The sequence below is a fragment of the Coturnix japonica genome, chromosome 4, assembly GCF_001577835.2.
Source record: "Coturnix japonica isolate 7356 chromosome 4, Coturnix japonica 2.1, whole genome shotgun sequence".
NCBI lineage: Eukaryota > Metazoa > Chordata > Aves > Galliformes > Phasianidae > Coturnix > Coturnix japonica.
Genome location: NC_029519.1, coordinates 6,590,312 through 6,612,179, shown reverse-complemented (window position 1 = coordinate 6,612,179; position 21,868 = coordinate 6,590,312). Strand labels below are relative to the sequence as shown.

The 21,868-nt window shown below is 38.4% G+C and overlaps 1 protein-coding gene across 2 annotated transcripts in view; it reads left to right on the top strand.

Annotated features, from left to right (window-relative positions):
• PCDH11X (protocadherin 11 X-linked) overlaps nt 1–21,868 on the top strand; it is a 445,592-nt gene that overhangs the window by 199,215 nt on the left and 224,509 nt on the right. For both annotated transcript variants that reach the window (XM_015860405.2, XM_032444082.1), the window contains exon 5: nt 8,243–8,314. In XM_015860405.2, the coding sequence (XP_015715891.1) occupies nt 8,243–8,314 (72 nt within the window). The remainder of the gene's footprint in view (nt 1–8,242; nt 8,315–21,868) is intronic.

The following is a 21,868-nucleotide window of genomic DNA, read 5'->3' as shown; positions in this document are numbered from 1 at the left end:
TCTGACTGCTTATTTTAGTTCATACACTAAGAACTACAATAGGCACTAGAAAAATCAAACACATTTTAGAAGACAAATAGTTGCAGCTGGGGATAAGGAATATAAATAGGATGACATCAAATGAAAAAAGCTGATGATCCAACAAGGCTTCTATAGATCATGTTGTCTCTAATGTCAAGAGAATTGCAGATTAGTCCTGCTGTTCTTCATGAGTAAGCCTATTTATCAACTTTCTGGAAAAATCTAATTTAAGGTGGCACATCTTCCTTAGTTCTGCCACACTTCAAAGCTTAAAGTGCAGAAGTTTGTCAGCCATTCTCTCTGTCTGTAATTGGCATGTGAGTTTCTCATTCAGGCCTTTCTCCACCCGCTAGGTCCTAGCCAGTCCTGGCTGCCTGTGATAATGTAATTTTAGTTTGCTTGATTAGTAAAGTTAAGAATCCTAGGACGTCTTAGCGTTTAACACCTTTATCCAATTCAGACTTAATGTTGAGAGAGAAAGCAATTTAAATTGCAAATGTTTGCTATAAGAAGCTGGATTCCTATAATGTTCAACTTAGTCACAGCACAGATCAAGAGGATGACAGGCCTAAGGAAAAAAAAACCAAAACATTTGGACAAGGTGGATGCTGGCAGAGGTTATGCTGTATTTTATGGATATCCCACAGAAAGAGAAGCTCTTTTTCCAGAGGATACCACAGGAAATGTGAATTTTAACAACTCTGGAGAAAGTATGCCTGAACGTAACAATTGGTTGTTTTGCTACCTTGTATTACATTTTTAACATGATGCTTTACATCTGAGTCACAAAACAGACTTGTGTACATTTATATTTATTCTTTGAAAGCTAAGTAGAGCCCAGGCAGCTAAAACCAGTTGTTTGATATTGTGTTTGGTTTTTTTTCCTCACATTTCACTTGATGACGGAATACCTTTACATATAATATCATGTTAGTCTTACATATGTAAATACTTTCAAGTCAAAACATGTGGTGTGAACATATTTTATCTGCTATTTCCGCTGAGATTTTTACATGTAAGTTCCAAAAAACAGTTCCATATTGACAAAAATTGAAAGTAACTTTGCTCTGTTAGGATTATCTGAATTTGTAAGAATAAGTTTGTTCTTACAGTCAGCAGGCATTGCACCGATTAAGAAATCTTTATCTGTTCTGAAAATGGGGAAGCTTGTTTTAGAATGTTAGCAAAGAAGAGCAAGATAAAACAGATGTGAAACAATGTCTGATTGTTACTTAAATGTAATAAAATCAGTTGAACAACAAAGTCTCGAGTAGCGTATTATCACAGATAGGAAATTTTCTTAGGCATTGCAGAATGCTGATGTTCTTACTGAGAGCTTTAGGATAAATCCGAATAATTCCTATGTGCGACATTTTGAAAAGCCCAGAGCTGTGAATATCACACCTGATTGCTTTTAAGTCAAAAGCTTTCATGTGCAGGAAATAATGCTTCAATTAAAAAGGGAGAGAAAGGGGAAGTCATTTGACAGTACTTTATTGCATTCAAAATCATGTACAGAAAATGAAAACGAGAGCAAATTCAATAGGCTGCAGACTCAAAAAGGAACAGACTAAAACATTTCTATCAGCTTTTCATAAGATTGTTAGGTCACAAGTGTAATGACATTCCTGTGTCAAGTCCTTAAACATGATGGTTTCAATCTCTTGATTATTGAAGTTTTCCCATCAGTAATCACCAAATATTTGTATTTCTCACTTTGTCAGCGCTTAGTGCCTAAAATATCTAAATTCCCTCTCCAATTTTGTAGCCATGCAAATGTGAAGATAGTGTGTAAGGTTACAAATACTTGACAGCAGGTAGAAAGCTTTTCTACCCCATACTGTTCTGACATTGCTTTGTTCTTTTCCATATGGAGTGTATTTGATTTACAATTAAAAGTATATATGTGCACTTGTAAGATTAGTGAGCATCTTAATTTTTAATACCACATACAGTATCTGACATTTCACAGGGGATTCAGAGGAAATCCTTTCTCCTTGCATAAAAGCAATAAGGATGCATTTACCCTAAAATTGCCCTTGAAATAGATACTTTTTCTAGTACTGTTTGGAATAATTTCTCCCCAGTGACATCTTCTTTCCTGTAAGATGTTGAAATATAGATCTGGCTTTGGCTTATGGTTGGGTTTCTTGACAGAGCCACTAAGAAAAGGAATTTGCCAAGTGAAAATTCCCCGTGTATGGATTTGCTAGCTGTATAAAAAGCATTGTTCTTGTATGGATGACCTCCTTGTGCAGAATGATAGTTTTATCCTTCTCTACATCATTATGTTTGCTGTACAAAAATCCTGCTGTGCTACATCATAATAACATGTAATCTTCTTGCTCAGTTTAGCTGAGATTTAAGGAGCCGCTGCTCATGGAAGCAGTTTTCTAAAGTCTGATCTATAATTTACCAGAATCAACCAGGCAAAAGAGCAAGAGGCTTTATAAGAGGGATACAGCCCTTAAAACTCTTAAATGAAGATTAGTTTAAAGTTTTACAATCCGATACAGAACCATCTGGCAAATCTCATGTCAGGCTTTGTTAAACCTCTGAGCTCTCCTAGTAGCTGCACCACTCCTCCCCCTCTGCACAGCTGGCCCCGGTCTCCCGTCCCCCAACTCCCACCAGACACTCACTGTGCCTGAAGGCACCTCATAGCAAAAGGAGGTCAGATGTGTGCGAGGAGCTGCTTCTTCTAGAGTAATAGTGTAACAGCTCTAAATGATGGAGGCTGCGCAGCACCTCTGGAAATCATGCTCTTATAATTGCTGTCTGACTGTATATGCACTAGGTGATTTATTGCATCTTTGAAAAGGTAATTGCAAGATAAAGCTGCCTGTTGGCAGTACCATTACAGACTTGCTGGGTTAAATTGTCACAGTTGAGGCCAAGGAATCACTGGAGGACATGCAGTAACATCACAAGGCATTCTGGTATTTCCAGCAAGGGAGCTGTGGTTGCTGCAGCCAAAGCAGTATTGAGTAAATGGTGATGCCAGGTGGCTGTTTGGCATGGATAGCTGGTTGTTCTCATCGTTCCTAAATCACATTTCAGGGGTCTAGACTGTGGGTTCCCTACTGACAGCTCTACAAAGGGTTTAATCTGTGAGCTCTAAACTGTCTTTTTGTTCTTTTGCAAAAGGCAGACCTGATGTGTTTCTCAAACAGAAGACAAAAGCATTCCCATGCGAATCTCTTCTAGCATCTTGATTTCAGCTATTCTATGGCTTTCCCATAGGAAAATTTACTTGATGTGGATTTATTTTCATATTTATCTGAAGCTCGGAAGTATGGTACAAATTTTATTTATTTATTTATTTCCCCAGCAGTCTGTTACATAAAATTAACCTTTTTTTCACTCAAAGTGATCACCTTTCACCTGAGGGATTGCAGAAGCAGACTGCAGGAATCCAATTACCTGAAATCAACTTAGAGGCAAGAAGGAGGCATTGTTCATGGAGATAATCTCTTTCTCAGGCTATAGAGATTCTCTGGCTCAATGTGATGATAAAGATGTTCTCTCTGGACAGTGAAATTAGTACACATGGTTTTGTAATTATTATGTGGGATAGAAAAGCAGTAAATGCCGCAGGTCTAAAAAGTGCAATTTTTGGCTGTTTAAATAAAACTGCAAAAGACAAAAGCAGCCCCAAACAAATGGATGTGATCCTGGCCAGACTTTGTGCTAATATACTGCTTACAGAATGTCTTCTGCTGTTTGTTTCCTAAATCTCACTTCAAGCAATACAGTATTTCAGCTTGAAAGACAATTTCATAAAGTCCTTTTTTTTTCTCCTTCTTGTAAAGTGCCCGAGTGGAACACTTTTGAGTCAGACAATCTTAATGCTGCCATAGCAATTTTGTAAGGCACCAGAGAAAAATGCATCATATTATCTTTGGATTTCAGTCTGCTTTTGCTTCTCACAGCAATCAATAACCATTAGTATTATTGGTGGTAATATCCGTCTAGATAATTTTAGGGCTTTTCCAGAAATCAAAATACATAAAACAAATTTGTCACATCGTAACTTTTTCTCTTCTTTTTAACTTTAATAAATCCGGATTTCCTTTGAGGAAAAGCAAAAACCTGCCTATAGGGAGGTGGGATGAAAAGGAGATGACTCCTAGCTGAACAAATCCAGTATTTAGTACTGGAACAGAAAGTTTAAGGGCCAGAACAAATTGCCTTTGTGGTCTGGAAAAGTGATAGTCATTGAAAAATTGGTCATACCCATGGGTCAAGTTACTGTATATTTTTATGATTACTTTAATAGCCCAGCTCATGAAGCTGAGGCCAACCAGTTGAACATAATTTAACAAAAAGGGAGGAAGTTTCCCACGGTTTCAGAGTATGAGTTCTGCAGCAGAGGCTGCTACAGCTCACGAGTCTGGCCAGAGGAAGCCAAGGGCCGGCACTGTGGCTCAGTAGAGGCTGAGTGTGGGCAGCCTCCAGCCTGCAACAGCTCCCAGCACTGATGCTAGTGCCAGCGGGCAGCTTGATCTGTTGGCCGCTTCTGTTGTGATGCACTGTGGAGAGAGAGGCAAAAGGGAGAGCTTGACATGTGGCTGTCAGACAGGGTCACAGGGAATAGGTATTTCTCTTCGACAATCAGCCATATCCCCTCTTCCTGACCTGCCCCTCCAAGGCACAGGGAGCCTTAGGGCGGAGAGCTGAGCCTGCTGCAGGAAATAGGCTGAGCAGATGAGCAGTGTTTTGCTATGGATCAGCCTAACCTGAACAGCTACCTGGAGCTGAGTAGTGTTGGGACAGGATGCTCTCAGAAGGGAGATCTCTGCGCATGCAATTGTTGTAAAATTAGTTTGAATAGTCTCAATTGCACAAGAGATTCCCCCCTCATATTTCAGAATGGATATAGCAGTGTGGTAGCTTAAAGATAAAAATGAAGGCTGACTTAAAATGATGACTTTCATAACCGTTAAAATCTATTTTACAATTTATTTTCTCTTGTAGATTTTGAAAGTGTGGATATTACCTGCCAAACTGTCATAAGTAATTATATGTTTATTAACTCATTGTTCCTAATAAACAACAGGAAATTTTCATGATGAGTTTCATTTTTGCTTAAAAAAAGATTGATGACTACTTGATGATTGATTAAATACTAAGACTTTGTTTTGCTGTTATAACTAGACAGAAAATTCCAAATATCAGCAAAATACTTTGCTCACAGTAATTTCAGTATTTTAAGCCTTTGTGCTGGACTTTATTGATTGCTGACATAGTAGATCAGGGTAATTTCTAGGGGATCGGGCAGAAGATGACGGATGTCATTTCTTTCTTAAATGAGAAAATACCTGAAAGCTGGACTTTCTGTGGGTAGGCAGGACTGCCTGGCCTTGGGGGATAACTGCTAGGAATAGTGCATTTCCCATTGGGATCTCTGAGATAAAGGAAAGTTCATTAGTGAAACCTTGGTGTTTTTTCTGCTTTGACCAGTGCCTGTACCAGGGCAGTTGTATAAGGCAGAACAGTGGGAACTGAATCAGTTGTCCAGAAATACCCTGCTCTTGTGGGGTTGTTGGCTATACTGGAACTGACAGATGTTTCATCAAAAATGGAAGGAACCTCATTTATTCTAGAAGTCTTCCCTGCCTGCTAGAAAGAATCTAATCTGTGCATGTACAAGAGCTAAGGGAGCTTTAATGGCACTGCTGAAACCATAATATAATATCCAGGTTGAAATCATTCCATCTTTATCTCATTATGACTACAATTTTCTTCTATGTGTGAAACTTAAGTGTCAAACTGAGGAAGTAGGGAGAACATAAACAAAAGACTGTGGGCATGTTCCTATTGTTTCTCTAGAGAAATTGTATGAACTGCAGAAGCTTGTAGGATGATGCTCCAAGCAAAATGGGGGGATAAAGGATTCCAAATGCTTCCTGCATTTAGTAAAGAGCTTTTTATCTGTGCTGGAAGAAAGATGCTCACAGGAGTATTACCTATCATTATCACATTCTTCTTCCCTGAAAGGAAAACAGAACTTGTGGATAAGGACTGCTTATATGATTCATGAGGAATGTGAGTGTATGTCAGGGTACTTTAAGTAGGCAGCGTGTAGACTAGAAGTACAATTGCTAGTTCAGAACAAGTATTTGCACAATCTGAGTTTTGTAACATGCTGAGTTTGAAGTTGCAGCAGATGTGCTGCTTGTAAGCAGTCCAATGGCTGGTATTTGAGAGCTACCTTGTGTGCAGTCACAGCTCACAGAGATGCTTTGTGTCTTTTTTATTCTGCAATTAAAAAAGAATGTCTGTGACTTCTGGGTTCTTCAGATCAGTATTTTTTTTTTAATTATTATTTATTTTATTTTTTTTTAAGCTTTCTTACATGTGTTACAGGATGCAGAATAGCTGGTAGTTGCCCTAAGATCTGCTGTGTGTGTCAGTCTTGTTGTGTTATGTCACTGATGCTCCCGTTTGGAGGGGGGGGAAGTTATTCTTCGTTTCTGGGTAGTGGGAACAGGAGCTAGCAAATGAGGAACCCAAGGTGCCAGTCAATGAGAATCTCGGCATTAAGATGTACTTAGTCGTCATACCTAAAATGCAGAATGCTGTTTTAAAATGATACTCAAAAGCTTTGAGTGCTCTCTCACCTAAATGTACTTTTGTTTCCTTTATGATTTATGATCTCATACACATTATTTTTGCTTTTTTTTCTTCTTCTTCTCTATAATAGCACTGATTGGACCAATGTTGTATAAAAAAAAGACGTGAAATTCAAAGGCAAACTGCTTGTAAAGAAATACTCAGATTTTTAATGTCACTTCTTGGCAGGTTATCCCATATGGAATTATTACGGTGTCTTAGCACCACAATTGATATATTTAATAATTTTCAGAATGTGTTTGGGTCCTTTTGATGCTTGATTATTACATTTAACGAAAGATTACAAGGTAGAATACATTTGCTTTTGAACATATGGAAAACACAGCTTTCCCTTCCCAGATGCATTCATTTTAACTCTTTTTAGTGTTCACTGTATCTGTGGTTATTTCTTTTTTCTTTAGAAATGCATTTATTGTTCTATTTCAAGAATGAATCATATTCAGTTGCTACCCCAAAATATAGCAACAAAAGTGGTACAAATTATTGTCTATAATCTATTATTACAGGCAATCTTACCTGCCAAAACAAAATTTCCATTTAATAAGGTGTTTTTTGAAAGGAGCCTTGTGAATGTTCCATACTAACTGAAGTTACCCACAAGTTTTGTATTTCAAAAAATTGTTTTCTTTCAAGAGATCATATTTTAGTGCATATGACAGAAAATCTAATGGCATATGACTCTCACACTGACAATCCTTGCAGTTCCCATTGGCATTTAGATCTCTCTGATATGATATCTGGATAAGATGATACTTATATTGCACATTGTCAAAGGCCTTGTCCAAAGAGTAGCGTGATAGAGGTTCTGTATTTCAGGTGGAGAAAGATTCTGGCACCTAAGCACAATATATATGAGCAGAAGATATGTTTTTTTGAAAACCATTGTTTCCAATGTACAACCTAAAGGAATTAGGCATAAAAAAAATAAAGGAGACTTGTTTGTATCTATGCAGCAATGTGCAGTTTCTTCCTCTGGAAATTCCTATGGAGAAAATTAAAAGGAGCTGGCATCCTATTCAGTGCTTAGTCCCAGTGCTTACTACTCTCACATATTTATTACTGAAGCAGAGCAATTACAGAAAATAACAACTATTTGCAGAATGTTTTAATAACATTAAAAAATGGAAGAGAAAGTGTGAATGGTCAGCAAATCTAATTCTCTGAAGACTATTTTAATCTGTTTGATTATATGGACCCTTGCTTTGGGGCAGTCAATCTTGAAAAATTCCAAGGTTGTGAAAAGCTGGAGAACTCAAGTGATTCTCTTGGAAATTCAGCCTCTGGACCTCACTGTGTTGGCAAATAATGTCAGACTTTTGTTTGAGGTTTTTCACTTGCATACAGAGATGGAGATGTGCACCCCCACTCCTGGAAGCTTAAAGCTGCTCTATGAAAATTAGGTTACTTGGCTGCAAAAATATCAGACCTGCAGTCTACTCTAAATGCATGCAGTCATCATATATTTTGATTATTTTGTATGAATTTTGTGCATGAGTATTGTTTTATTCCCTCAAGGGAAATTAATGCTGAATACCAATAGAATGGTTGAACGCATAACCTGAAGCATACTTTTCTCTCTTTAAAGCACACAAAAGAAATGGGAAGGCCACAAACTCCTCTAAAAGAATCAACGCTGGAGCCATGGACTCAGCCACAGGTAGGCTGCAATGACTTTTCTCATAAGGCTTTTTTTCTAATGGTGGTTTTTCTCACTCTTAATAGAATCAATCTAGGGCTCTAAAGAAACATTGCTTTTAGGGTAGCTCTGTGGTTCTTACCATCAAATGTCAAAATGATTTGTTTTGTTGTTTGGCTATCTGGATGATTGTTAGTGTTTTTTAGTTAAACTCTCAGGATTTGATTCAGCTTTTTTTCTAGTGTAGAAATGCCACAATTATCTTTCCTTCAGCTTGTGTTCCTGACATGCTTGAAAGGCTGCAAAACCTTACAAAGCCAAACCACTTTCTGAATGGCATGTCAAGAAACTGTGAGCATCTTCTGGTGTAGAAATGGAGTTTGTGGAGTGTTATTTTGAAAGGAAGTTTTGAGAGATCAGCCTGTGGTGTAATAGGATTTATCTGAAAAAGGAGCAATAGTTAATTACACACAAAAAAAAGATAAAGAAATGGAGAGATTAATGTGCAGCACTCATGTTTCTTTACACAAAGGGGTTTGGAATTTTTGGTCTTGCACTTCTGTGTTTTCTTTAGCAAATCACTGTAGAATTCTGACATGCACAAGTGCAGATACAATTTTACTGTTTATTCCCTGTGTATCAGTTCACTGTACTGCATTTTGAAATACGTAGTTTCTGAGTGATGAGAGCAAAGGAAGGAGACAGTTCATTGTGTAGGTAAAACTAGATATTGCTGTTGTGAGTGTAAGGATTGAGTCCTACAAGAGAAGGAGATGGAGCAGGGCTAGAGGTGAAGTGGGGAACTGAGAGGTCCCACTTGGAAAACCAGACTGCTTCTGTAAATTGCCAGGGGAAGAGAGCTCCTGCTTCTTATGGATGTGGGGGCATTTTTTCCTTCAGCAGCAGATTTGTAATTTATTTGGTACAGTGCTTCTTCCTGACACAAGGACCTTCCTCAGCTCTGCAGTGCTCACTTGTTGCTAAAGGTAGCAGTGAATCTATATGTGTAATGTCAAAGTTGAGAATTTGCTGGCAGAGATTGAGAGAACCAGGAAGAGGTAGCAACCTTTACTCTATAATTACAACTTTACAGTAGTCTAGAGCAGGCTCTGCCATGTATTTTCAGGCTGTAAACAATCTACCCAAACAAAAATTCTCCTGCTTAGTTTTAAAAACTAAAGGATGGTAGAATCACAAAGGTTGGAAAAGATCTCTAAGATCATCTAGTCCAACAGTCCGCCTACCACCAATATTTCCCCAGTGAAGAATGCCCTTTAGTACAGCATCTAAACGTTTCTCGAACTCCTCCCTGGGCAGCTCATTCCAGTGCCTCACCACTCTTTTGGAGAATAATTTTTTCTTAATATCCAACCTGAACTTCCCTTGGCACAACTTGAGGCCATTCACTCTCATCCTATCACTAGTTATGCAGAAGAGGCCTATGGCCACCTCACAACAACCTCCCTTCAGGCAGTTGTAGGGAGTAATAAGATCTCCCCTTATCTCTCCTTCTATTCACCAGGCCAAACAATCCCAGTTCCCTCATCTGCAGAGTACAGGAGAAAGATCACCTCCTGCTCCTGCTGGCAGCACTGTTTCTGCTACAAGCTACAGCCCTTGGGCTTCTTAGCTACTTTGGCTCACTGGTGGCTCATGGCGGTTTAGTCAAGAGTTGACCAACAGCCTCAGGTCCATTTCTTCCATATTTTATAAAGATATGTGATCCTAGAGCTTAGGCTTGTTTTAGAGGCTTGTTTACTCCAAAAACATGTGATTTCTATTTGGAAATAGAAGGATCCATGCATCTCTACTATTGCTTACTTTGTTAATGCTTTAGTATGTTTGCCTTAAAATTAATTGTGATTCTGCATACAGCTGATTCCAATTTTGTAACATTGCTTGTAGTTCATTAAGGGTAAGTTCTTCACTGTAGTCTCACGAGGTATTTGTGCTCCCCTACATGCAGAAAGAAGGCTGTTATTTGCAGTCATAGAAACTTTGTACTGCAGCGAAATCCCTCAGCTGTTACTCTCTTTTTCTACTATTTCCATACTATGGAAATAGTTACTGTGCACATATGCAGCATGCACTCAACCTGTTTCTAGGTACTGCATGGCCAAAACTGCAAGCGCCTCTATCCAGACAGTTGCTAATCACAATCATTAGGAGTGCATTGATCTGTGTCTGCAATCAATAATGTTTATGCACAAGACCACAGGAGCTTGCAGTGGTCTATAGTAACTAATAGACAGTAGCTTCTTATGTGCAGGCACGAAAATATTGAGGAAAGTGTTTTGTTAAAGCAGTTACTGCTGAACAGCTAATGAATCGTTATGGAAGGATAGCAGACTCCTCCTGCTCCCTTGCTTGCAGAAAGTGCTGCAGGGAGGCAAAGATCCTGATGTTCAGGCTGAATTTCAGCTTGTTGGCACTCAAAGGAGAAGCTGGGTTTCTGAGCTGTGAGAAGAGGTTGGAAGCAGCGTGATGCAATGATCCAGAGTCTGGTGTGGTCTGTTGCATGAATGTAGGTGAGAGAGGTGATCTTTTGTATCCAGTTCTCTGGTGGCTTGTGCAACTGCAGCCTGTGTTGGTGAAGAAAAATTCTGTTGGACTGTTGCAGTGCTAAAAAAAAACTTTGTTTTTCCATGTTCTTTCAGTGTATTATGTGATCACTTCTTAAAGCCGTGTTTGCCACTGCTCTGTTTAATAGGTGCATGGATTAAAACATGTAAACTGCTTTTGTCATTCCTGTTCATTTTTGGAACAAAAATCCTTCCTTTTAAATAAGTATGCACAAAGAAGCGAACACCCATCTGCCTTTTTGTTTCATGGAGAGAAGAAATGTAATCAACAAAATCAAAAACTGCTGGAGCCATTATTGTTGCACAAAATTAAATTAGTTGTTAATTCTTTCACGGATGTAATTCTGGCCCCTGCAAATCCCTCCTTAGATATTTTGTATAAAGTGAGTAAAAATTCATGGCATGAATAAAAGCTTTGTCTATTTTATGAGCAACAGGCAAATGTTCCAAATGGTACTCATAAAGCAAATGGTTCCCAGCTCTAAAAGGAGGAGGAATATATTTAAAAGCCACCAGAATGAGTTGTGAGTAAAACCAACTCCTATTTACAAGACGGTATTATTTACATGAAAGTTTGATTTTTATTTATTTTTTCTCCCCCTGCGGGAAAGACTCACTACTTTTGTCTACTTAATAATAACAATAAAAAATCATTACATTTTCTTGGGCTATTTACTGCATTTTCCATGTTCAGAGTTGCTGTGGGATACGTTTTATCAACAGAGTGAGTGGGGAAAAAAAAAAAAAATAGCTGAGAGCACAGCTTTGGTGTTCAGGGCCAAACAGTCAGTGAAGCAGAAAGCACCACATCTGTCCCCTAATACCAGGAGGTGAGAAGCTGATCCATATTAGTGGTTGGACAATTTCACACAGAGTTTGATGGAAACAAACACAGTGCCTTCTGCTTGGAAGGAGGGAAGGCTGTGTGTTTCGTGCTCTGTCATCGTTCTGATTTTCCTTATTTGCTCAAGGATTCACCTCAGATGTAGCAGCTTAGTAGAAAAAAATTGTAACCAAACTTTGGGTTTGGTTTCTTTTTTTTTTTTTTTTTTTTTAATAAATTCCTAGAGCAGTATGACATTGCTGAAATGGAAGTTTTTTTTCATGGTTATGCCCTTTAACTTTTGTTTTTCTGCATCTTTCTCCTCTGAATGAAGGGAAAATGATGCCCGTACCTGGAAAGTGTGAGACTCATTCTAATGAATGTGGGACAAACCCTTTGCAGATAAAGAATGTGTGCTAGTAGTTGACTAAATAGACTTGTCATTGGTTTACAAGTTTATTTAAATGCTAAGTACCTTGTATTCCTCTGATTATATTTTTGCCACTTTGTCTGATTAAACATTTAGCTGATAAACACTGCCGAGGCTGTTTAGAGCTACTGCACATAAGAATACCTTCTTATAGCTTCTATGATTATGGTCAGTTATACAAAGGGCAGTTCAGTATCAAACTAATCTGTGAGGTTTAAGCTTCTGAACTTTTCAGGTACTATTTTAAAATCTGAATTTTGTATGGTAAAGCTACAGAATATAGCAATTGGGGTGATTCGAATTTACAAGCAGGTTTTTAATAACAAGTTACTATCTGGATAAAATTAGAAAGAGAGACCAAGGATTTACCAAAATAAAGAAAAAGAGCAATGATTACCTGGCTTAAAACTGTTCAGTAGCAGAGTATTTTGATTTAAACTTTTGTTGTCATTGTTGTTAGATTCTTGCATGACTGTCTGTTCTGCATCTAGGTAAAGTAATGTCTGCAAGTGATTCCTGGAGGTGTTTCACACAGTACAATATGAGAAGGCAGTGTTTCTAGTGCTGGAGTTTTTCTTCACTAATTCTAACAGCTCCAGTTGCTCTTAGTAAAAAGACAGGGTGAAGTTGCATTAATTTTCCTGGCCTAAATGTAGTGTAATTACCTTAATGAACACTTTTGTCCTCTTTCCTCGTGCTCTTCCTTTTCCACAGCGCTGCATGAAAATGCAATCCGTGAAGGTTTATAGGTCCCCCAGGAGTTCTCAGGGATGGCTGAATATCCAGGGATTAAAGATCTGTCAGTCTCAGGTAGCGTACATCCACATGTGTCTCATAAATAAGCACCATCCGGTACCAACATGGCTTTATTACCACCTGGTGTCTTACTGCAGCAGTGAGTGTGACCAGCAGGAGCAATAAGGTACTGGCTCAGGGAAACATTTGTCTCTCAAAAGCAAAAGGGGAAAATGACTTGCAACTCTGGCTTTCTAGTTTTGCTTTATCTCTCATGGTGTGCTGTGCACATTCTTTTTTTTTTTTTTTTTTTCCCTTATTTTTTTTCTCTTTTTTGAAACAATTACTTTTTGTAGGAAGGCAAAAACCCCTCAGACTGAAATCTAATTACAAATGATAGAGTGCAGTATTTTTCTGCTCAATTTTAAAGAATCACTTTATAATCTCGGAACAGTGGATAACAACATCACTAATCCAATATTTTAACAGTAAATACGTTTGATGATGGGAATTGCTACACTAATCTTATATCCCTCCGCAGTATAGTTAAGAAATCCACAGGGGGTTTTACTAATCAGTTTTTGTGAAGTAAATCAAGTCATGTAATTCTCGTTCTCTCTAAATGCCCTGCAACTGCCAGCAGAGCTATGTGCATTATTTTTTTGTTCTTTGCCCAGCTTTGTACTCTCGTTTGCAGCCAGGCTTTCCCTTTCAATATGCAGAAAAGAGACTCTGGGAGAGAGGTCTCCAAGCACCCTCTGTAAGATAAGGTTTGTCTCACAGAGTTGGTCATACACAATGCCACCATTCCTTCTGGTGTGGAAGGGAGTCCTGGGATGGAGGAGTTTCCTATAACCACCACAGTCTGACCAGGTGCACTGCTACACTTTTGAGGTGTACGGTTTTGGTTACTTAGATCCTAATTTTACTGAGCAGTATGTTTTTTTGCAATATGATGTCCTGTGCTCCTGTTCAAAAAGACTGTCAACAAAAGTTTTCCTACATTTTACAAACAATAGAGCATTTTACGTTAGGGAGAGATATTAACTATCGTGGTTAAATATTTGAAGAGAAGCAACCAATGATAATTCTATACCTGTTTTCTCCCACAGTTCACGGGAACAGAATTATTTCATAACATCCAGGTGTGCTGTTTGCTTGGCTCACATCTTCAGCTTTTAGGATTTGAAATCAGCAAAAAATCAGAATTAAAGTAAAGCTTATTTCTGACTCTGTATTTTTAGCCTAGGTACAAAGCAGTCACCTAAGTATATCTACACAGCCTACCCATACCCAAGCTATACTTGGTATTTAGGAGCTGTGTGCTTAATATAATCCCATTTTATTTGATGCCTTAATAAATTTACATATGCCTCGACTACATTTTTTGTTTGAATGAAACTTCAATTACGGTCCTTGATTCTGACACAAAAGACTTAGTAATTAAAAAAGAGAGAGAGGAAGATCAGTGCAGAAAGTGTTAGGCTTCTAAATGCAATTAGAATTGCCCACAAAGCTGTTTTTGAGCAATACAAACCTGCTTTTTTGTCTCTTAAAATGGAGGCTTCACAAACGAGAAGCTAACTGATAGCAGTTGTTTTGATCTGACTTGAGTACCAGTAGGGTTGAAATTGTATTTTATCATGAAACTTGAGAAAAAACCACACTAATTTTTGCACTTTACCAGTAATTATACAGGGTACTGTAATAAACATGGAATCTTTCTGGCATGGGCTGATGCAATACGTGGCTACCCAAAGGTACAAAGCTGACTTTTCACAGCTGACAATATTATTTCATTTTATCTGCATTTCTAGGCTATGTTGTGTGTAGTATTCTTGACATTCTGTGGAGACAATGCATCCAGAAATCAGGCTGTGGTTCTGAAAGGCAGTTTATTAATTGGAAATGAGCATTAACCATTCCTTGTCTAGTGTGTATTTTCTCTGACTGCTATGTTTAATATGGAATAGAAGAATACCAATATGCCATATATAAAACATTATATCAGTATAGTGATATGTGGTCGAATTAGGCCACGAGGGCTATTCAGCTGCAATTGTAAGTAAGCTGATATATTTTTAAAGTGCTTCTCAAAAGTAAAAAATGCAGTTATTTCTAGAATTAGAAATGATCAGAATACTTCTGTGGGATTCTGATTCCAGTATCTTTTCTTTGCAAGAGACCCAGGAGATCATTGATTACATTGGTTACTCCATAGATGAAGGGCCACTAAAGTTTATCAGGAAAACGGTTCAAGATTTATGTATTTCTAAGAGCTAGTCAGAGCAGTGTATCCTGGAAGAGGGTTCGCTTTGAATTTGTTTTGATTTCTTGAAGGTTGAAAACATTTTTTTTTATTTTTTATTTTTTTTTTGTGACAATAAATAAAGAATAGTAGTGTTCCTTAAAGTGGTGCCTCGAAGCATGATAGGTGATGTAAATATTGTGGAGCTTTGTATTTTTTATATCTATTATAAATCAAAACTAAGAAGATGGGAAAATTGCAGTTGTATTTTGTTTTGCTCTGTGTGAAGAATAATTTAGAGATGAATGCAAATGCAAATGTAATTTATTTGAAAAACTATTCAAAATCTAAATAAGCTCTTCTTCTGCCATGGAACAGTGTGGCTTAGATAACCTGGGCAACAATAATTCTCTTTTTAATCAATTTAGTAGGATTAATTTGATGTGCTTTCCGTGTAAATACTTACACAATTTAGATATATCTAAGTATGAATATGTGTATATGCATAATTTTTTCAAGATCTACTTTTTGCCGTAGCGTCTGAATGTTGGAAGTTAGTAGCTGATGTAGCTGGAAAGTCTCTCAGAGAAAATGAGAAAAAACCTGTAAAATACTGGAGCCTTGTGAGCGCTGGATTTACATTGATTTCAACAGGGGACACCATTATAAAGGCAGAAAAAAAAAATCCCATTTCATTTTTAAGTTCACCTGTCTGTTTTTCACACCAGTGTATGATTCTGTGGTTAAAAACACTTGGTTTGATCTAAGCTGCTGTTCTCTTATGAGTTAATTAAAATAAACGAGAACTCAATAGACAGTTTCCATACTTGCCTTGTTGTATTTTCAGACGTTAAGATCTGTAGAAGCAGAAAGCCTGTCACTTTATGGTTTGTATCTCTGTGGACAGACACTTACATGTTTGTCTGTGTCAGACTGTTCCATGTACTTTCAGTTCCCAAATGTCAAAACTGCTGAGTGGAAAACTGAGGGATAATGAAGGTTTCAGGTCCTTACTGACTTTAAATATTTAATTTTTTTTTTAACTCATTCACTCAGAAACTGAAGAACATCCTTTCCTTTTTCACCCACCGCAGCAGCGATGTTCTCTGTCTAGTTTCTTTGGCTCACACCGCTAAATCTTTTCCTTCCTTTTGCTTGTCACACGTCTGAGTTGTTGTTCCAAACTTGAACAGTGGTGGAAATGGGGAAAGAGTTGTTAACAAGGGAAGGGAGCTCAGCTGCAAAGCATTACCCACAAATGCAGTCCACTGTGCATGAAAACAGGTAACCCAGAATACTGCCAACCTGCTTCTCACTGGTGCTGTAGGAGGGGAGAAGGCTGATTTATCCTCCTTTGCTGTATGCTGAGGTGGATGAGAAGGGGCACTCAGTAGTGAAATATCCAGTGACAGTGTTTAAAAAGGGTGGGTAGACAGCTACTCCTTCATCTTGTAAGGTGCTGGAAAGCCCTGTCAGTGCTTAAGTAAATCACCTCAGAGCAGCTTTCAGAAAATGTAGATGAGATCTTCAAGGTGCTTAGTTATCTATTGGGACTGTCAGAACAGCTTTCCTCCCCACAGTATTTCTTCTGGCATTTCTCCTTTTCGGCAAGAAAGCAGAGACAAGAAAGCAGAGACGGCCCTATTATGCAGGCGAAAGCATTAAGAGAATCATTAAGTTGCATTGGACTGTAACTTACATGCTCCGAGCTGTGTTCAACATGCATAAATCTTAGAAGAGAAAACACAGGCTGGGCATATTCACAGAGGTGTCTGTTTTTCCGGTGTCCAGTTCAATGTCCCTCACAGAGCAGTCAGTGGTACCGAGAGGCTGAGTTGTACTCAGGAACAAAACCATCCCTCTGACTGCTGCTGCTGATGCATCTCAGAATGGAGGGAGTTGGCTAAAAAGCTTTAGGAAAGCATCAACATAATAACAGCATTCTTGTGTTGTGTTTTAAACCTTAAAATTGGCATCAGCTTCAGAGAGGACCTTTTCATGGCTGAGTGCACGAGGGAATGACTTTAGACTTGTTGGGCTTTTAACTGTCAACTTCCTGAGGTTTTTCTCTCTCTGTACTTTTGGGAAACTTACCCATTTTTTCTTGGTGGTGGCTTTATTTATTTATTATGATTTATTGTTTTTTACTAGGTTTAATAAGAAAGCTTCCCTTTTAAGCCTTCCCTCCTGATGCATTAACTATGCAGGTTTTATTTTCCAGGATAGCAAACACAGACTGCCATAAAATCTTTTCACATAGATAGAGGAAGTAGGTACTGGATGTCATAGAACTGTAGAATGGCCTGGATTGAAGAGGACCACAGTGCTCATCCAGTTTCAACCCCCTGCTATGTGCAGCATCACCAGCCACCAGCCCAGGCTGCCCAGAGCCACATCCATCCTGGTCTTGAATGCCTTCAGGGATGGAGCATCCACAGCCTCCTTGGGCAACCTGTTCCAGTGCATCACCACCTGTGATGTGATGCACACTAGTCCTGATTTTGTAATGCTGAACATTTTTCTATTGATCATAATGGAAGAAGAACAAAACCTGTTACGAACATTCAGTTATTGACAATTATTCACAAGCTCAGTGAGGGCCCTCTCTGTACATAGATCAAACTGTAGTTTGAAGCTGGAAATTGGCTTTAAACTGAATTTTGTGAGATGAAATAAGGGATTTCTTCAGTCCGTTAACTTATATTATTATTGTCGTACATCCCTTGTGTAGTCTGTGCCTCTCCTGATTGCTGTTGCCAGGTCACTTCCCCTCGCAGTCATTTTCTCGGCTACAAAATCAGTTGTTTTTCTTGAAGGATGTTTTATGGACTGATTAATTTTTTGGCTGCGAATTATTGTGTATAAAGCAGATACACTCCAACTTGGTTCGCCAGTGGCTATCCAGTAATGGATATTACATATCCATTGAAAGCCCAAATGAGATTAATACCACTGCTCTCTCCATCTGCCTTTGAGAAAGAATCCAATAAATAACGAGTTATATAAGGGAAGATTATCACATTCTATTCAGCACTTACAGTAGCTTAATTGTATATTGTATAAATTAGTATAGTTTGTGCATTAATTCTGGTGAGGAGACCGGAGCCCACTCAGTGCAGGCATGCACCTGTGCTGAGGTCCTTCCCCTGCCCTGCCTTGAGGGCAGCCAGTGACACCCAGATTCTCAGGCTGGGCCTCTGTTCCTTAGGCTGGGCCTCGTGAGCTTGCAGAAGGCAAAGCAGTAGGTGAATTTTGCCAGCTTCTTCACAGTATCCTGTGCTGCAGAGCTTGGACAACTTCTTAAAAGCTCATGTTAAATTTTTCTTGGTTGTCTTGATCTGCAGGGGACTGCAGTGTAGGGAGAGGATTAAAAAAAATAAAATTAAATGAAAAACCATCATTATGGAGATTATGCCTGTTCTGATCACTTTGGGCTGCAGATTCTGATGCTGTGCTGGGAGTGCAGAGTCCAGCCTGACCACATGGCTGCCTTACAGGTGCCCCCTGATCTACAGCCAAGTGCCTGTGCAGTGTGTGCAGAGGTTGGATATCCTCTCAGAATTTAAGAAATAAGACCTTCTCGCATCTCTCTTTCGACTGTGTCATGTTATCCCATTGCACCTCAGCAGCAACTACCAGTTTTCATGCAGGTCATCAAAATGACTAGCTGTAATACATACTCAGGAAGACTTTCATCTGAAAAGGCAGATTGCACTGGTGGCAGCTGGAAAATGAATCCAAGCCATTTCTGTCCATCTGTTTGAGCCCACCTCTGTCTTCCAGCATCTCAGTTTTTAGTACAAGTGTTTGTCTTGTCTTAGAAACTAAAATATTTTTGTTTAGTAACCAACCAGGAGATGCATGCAAAAAATGAATTCCAGAAACTATCATTGCAGACCTTTTTATTTCCTAAAGAATTGAATGAATTGCATTCTAATATAACTTATAGCTTTTCATAAGGTTTGAGGTAAGTAGAATCTTCAATTTTTTCTTCACAATTCAAACTCTGTAGTTATTTACAAGGCAAAAAAAATTAGCATAAAAAGTGAAAGCTCCATAAAGAAGACAGTAATCAGGGAAATACTTCGGGTGTACATGGATAACATTGATAATAGAAATGCAAATTTTACTTTGAATGTACTAATAAAATTTGTTTTGAGAAGAGATATTTCCCATTAAATATAACTTGCATCTGAACAACACGTTTTTCACACCATTATAAGGTAACTAAATTCTCCTGGCCATCTGTTGTATTCCATCTAGGAGCCATGAACTCTGCTTTGACAACTGGAGGTAGCTTTTCAGTGTATATCATTCTTTTCATGTGTGAACTGTTATTTGCAAGGCTCACACAACCTTCCGTACTATTATGTATAGCAGTTATACTAGTTAAATCTAGCTGATTTGCTTATTTATGAAGCTAGATTAAAGAAAATGCCATTAGAAAAGCATGCCACATTCCAGCTAGTAGATTCTGGTGCTGTAGGCCAACACCATAGTTTGGAAAATGATGACCACAACAGTTTTCTGTTTTGAATTTATGCCTCTATGCTTTCCCAAATACCATGTAAAGATAGTAAATACATTTGTTGTGCATTACACTGTTTTTTCTAATTCTAATACATTTTAGGAGTAGTACAGACACAGAAAGGAATTAATGTTTCAAACAGTATGACAGCCATCAGTGTTTGTAGTAGAATCCATCATCCCTGAAAAGATGCATATTCTACTATTACATCCATAAATTTTCACTAGTGACAGAGTACTTGGTAATGTGATGAATTTCATTGTATGATAGCAGTATGTATGGTGTAAGACCCAGAACAAAGGAGAAATTGTTCTTTATTTGTCATGGTGCCATGACTTGGTGAAACTATTTCTTGAGGTGCCCACTATTAGTTACTATGATGGGCAAGATTATTTTTATATTTTTTTATTATTTTATTGCTCAGGGTTGTATCTTCTTAAAACTGAAGTACTAACATTTCCATAAGTATCTGCAATGTGGGGACATTTTTAGTACTGGATTGTTTATCTTATAATGTTCTGCACGTAAATTTCTTTGGTTCTTTTTCCTCAGAATTTACCCGCCAGATTGCTGTAGTTTTATTCTGCAGTGTACATCTGTTCAAAGATGAATGATAAAGTTCTTCCTCATCTTCAATCATGTTTTTCCTTTGCTTTACCTTGCTCATTTCTGCATGTGTGAGTTGTGATATCCTCCTTCTAAATTTCATTTCTGAATGCTGTTGATCATTTGTCAATATCCATACGAGTTCTGTTATTCAAAATAGGTACTTATTATTTGTATTCTCTGATTTTACTTTTGTCTTCAGCAGCTTGCATATGAAGTGATGGTACAGAGCAGTCTAGTCTCAGTGAGAACAAAGCTCTTCATCTTTCTGAATTTGGATCTCTTTTTTCTTTAACTGTTTCATATGTCATCATTGTATAAATAAAAGTAATGATGCTTTGTAATCTATTCCATTCTCCCCATTTCGGGATTTACTGTATTGCAACTCAAGAAACATCCTAACTTCTTCTAAAGAGGAGAAACAAGAGGGGCCAGGTTCCTTTATTTATTTATTTTTCAGAGCATTGCTGTAACAGTCGGCTTCTAGGCTTGGCAGTTTCACAACAACTTGATAAAATAAAAATAAGCATGCCATCACTATTTTATCTTGCTTCTTTCAGATGTGCTTCCTTCAGAATTGCTTCTTTCTTTCATAAATGTGGAACTCTGCTCGTCAGAGTCGCAGTCTGTTCACAAGCTCTGCCAAGTTGAGGATTTGAGAGAAAGTAAACAACTCAGTTGGAAACATGGATAGCAAGCACTGCACATACTCTAAGAAGCAGAGATATGCTGCTGTATTATACAAGAGTTCACTTAATGGAAAAATACTGTTTTCCTCATAGAAGGAATGAATAATTCTTGCTAACCATTGTCAAGTAAGCCAATCGTGCTTGACAACTGCACTCTGCTTAGGCAACTTTTCGATGGAGTTTTTTATAGCATCTTTGTTGAATAAGAAAAAGAGGTTTTTGGCCCTCAGTTGCAATATAAACTAATATTTATATGAAATAAATCATGCTGAAACTACCTAGGAAAAAGAGAAAGAGCTTGGGGATGGGTAATTATTGAAGTTTTTCTCTAAATACGAACTTGCTGCTCTTCATGTATCTCTAGAATACTAGTTTATTTACTTGTTCTAACCTCCCTGGTGAGGGCAGGGAAACAACCCACTAGGTCAGCTGGCTCAAAGCCCCATCCTGGGCTTCAACAGAATTAGATATCCACAGCTTCTCTGGGCAGTCTGTGCCAGGGCATCAACACACTCTGAGTAAAGATTTTCTCCCTAGTGGAGAAATATAAATCTCCCCTTCTAGTTTAAAGCTGTCATCCCATGTCTGGTCATTACACTCCCTTCCAGAGTCCTTCTCCAGCTTTCCTGCAGGTCCCTTTTAAGTATCAGAAGGTCTCCACAGAGCCTTCTTTTCCCCAGGCTGAACAACCCCCAGTTCTCCCAGCCTGTCTGCATGGGAGAGATGCTGCAGCCCTTTGAGCATCCTAATGGCCTCCCTGGACCCACTCCAATAGCTCCTTCTCCTCCTTCCTCTGCTAAGACCTCAGAGCTGAATGCAGTGCTTCAGGTAGGGTCTCACTAGAGAAGAGCAGAGGGAGAGAATCACCTCCTTGCCCTGCTAGTTCTGCAGACATCTTGCAAAATAGTACTGAGACTCTGACAGAATTTGGTTT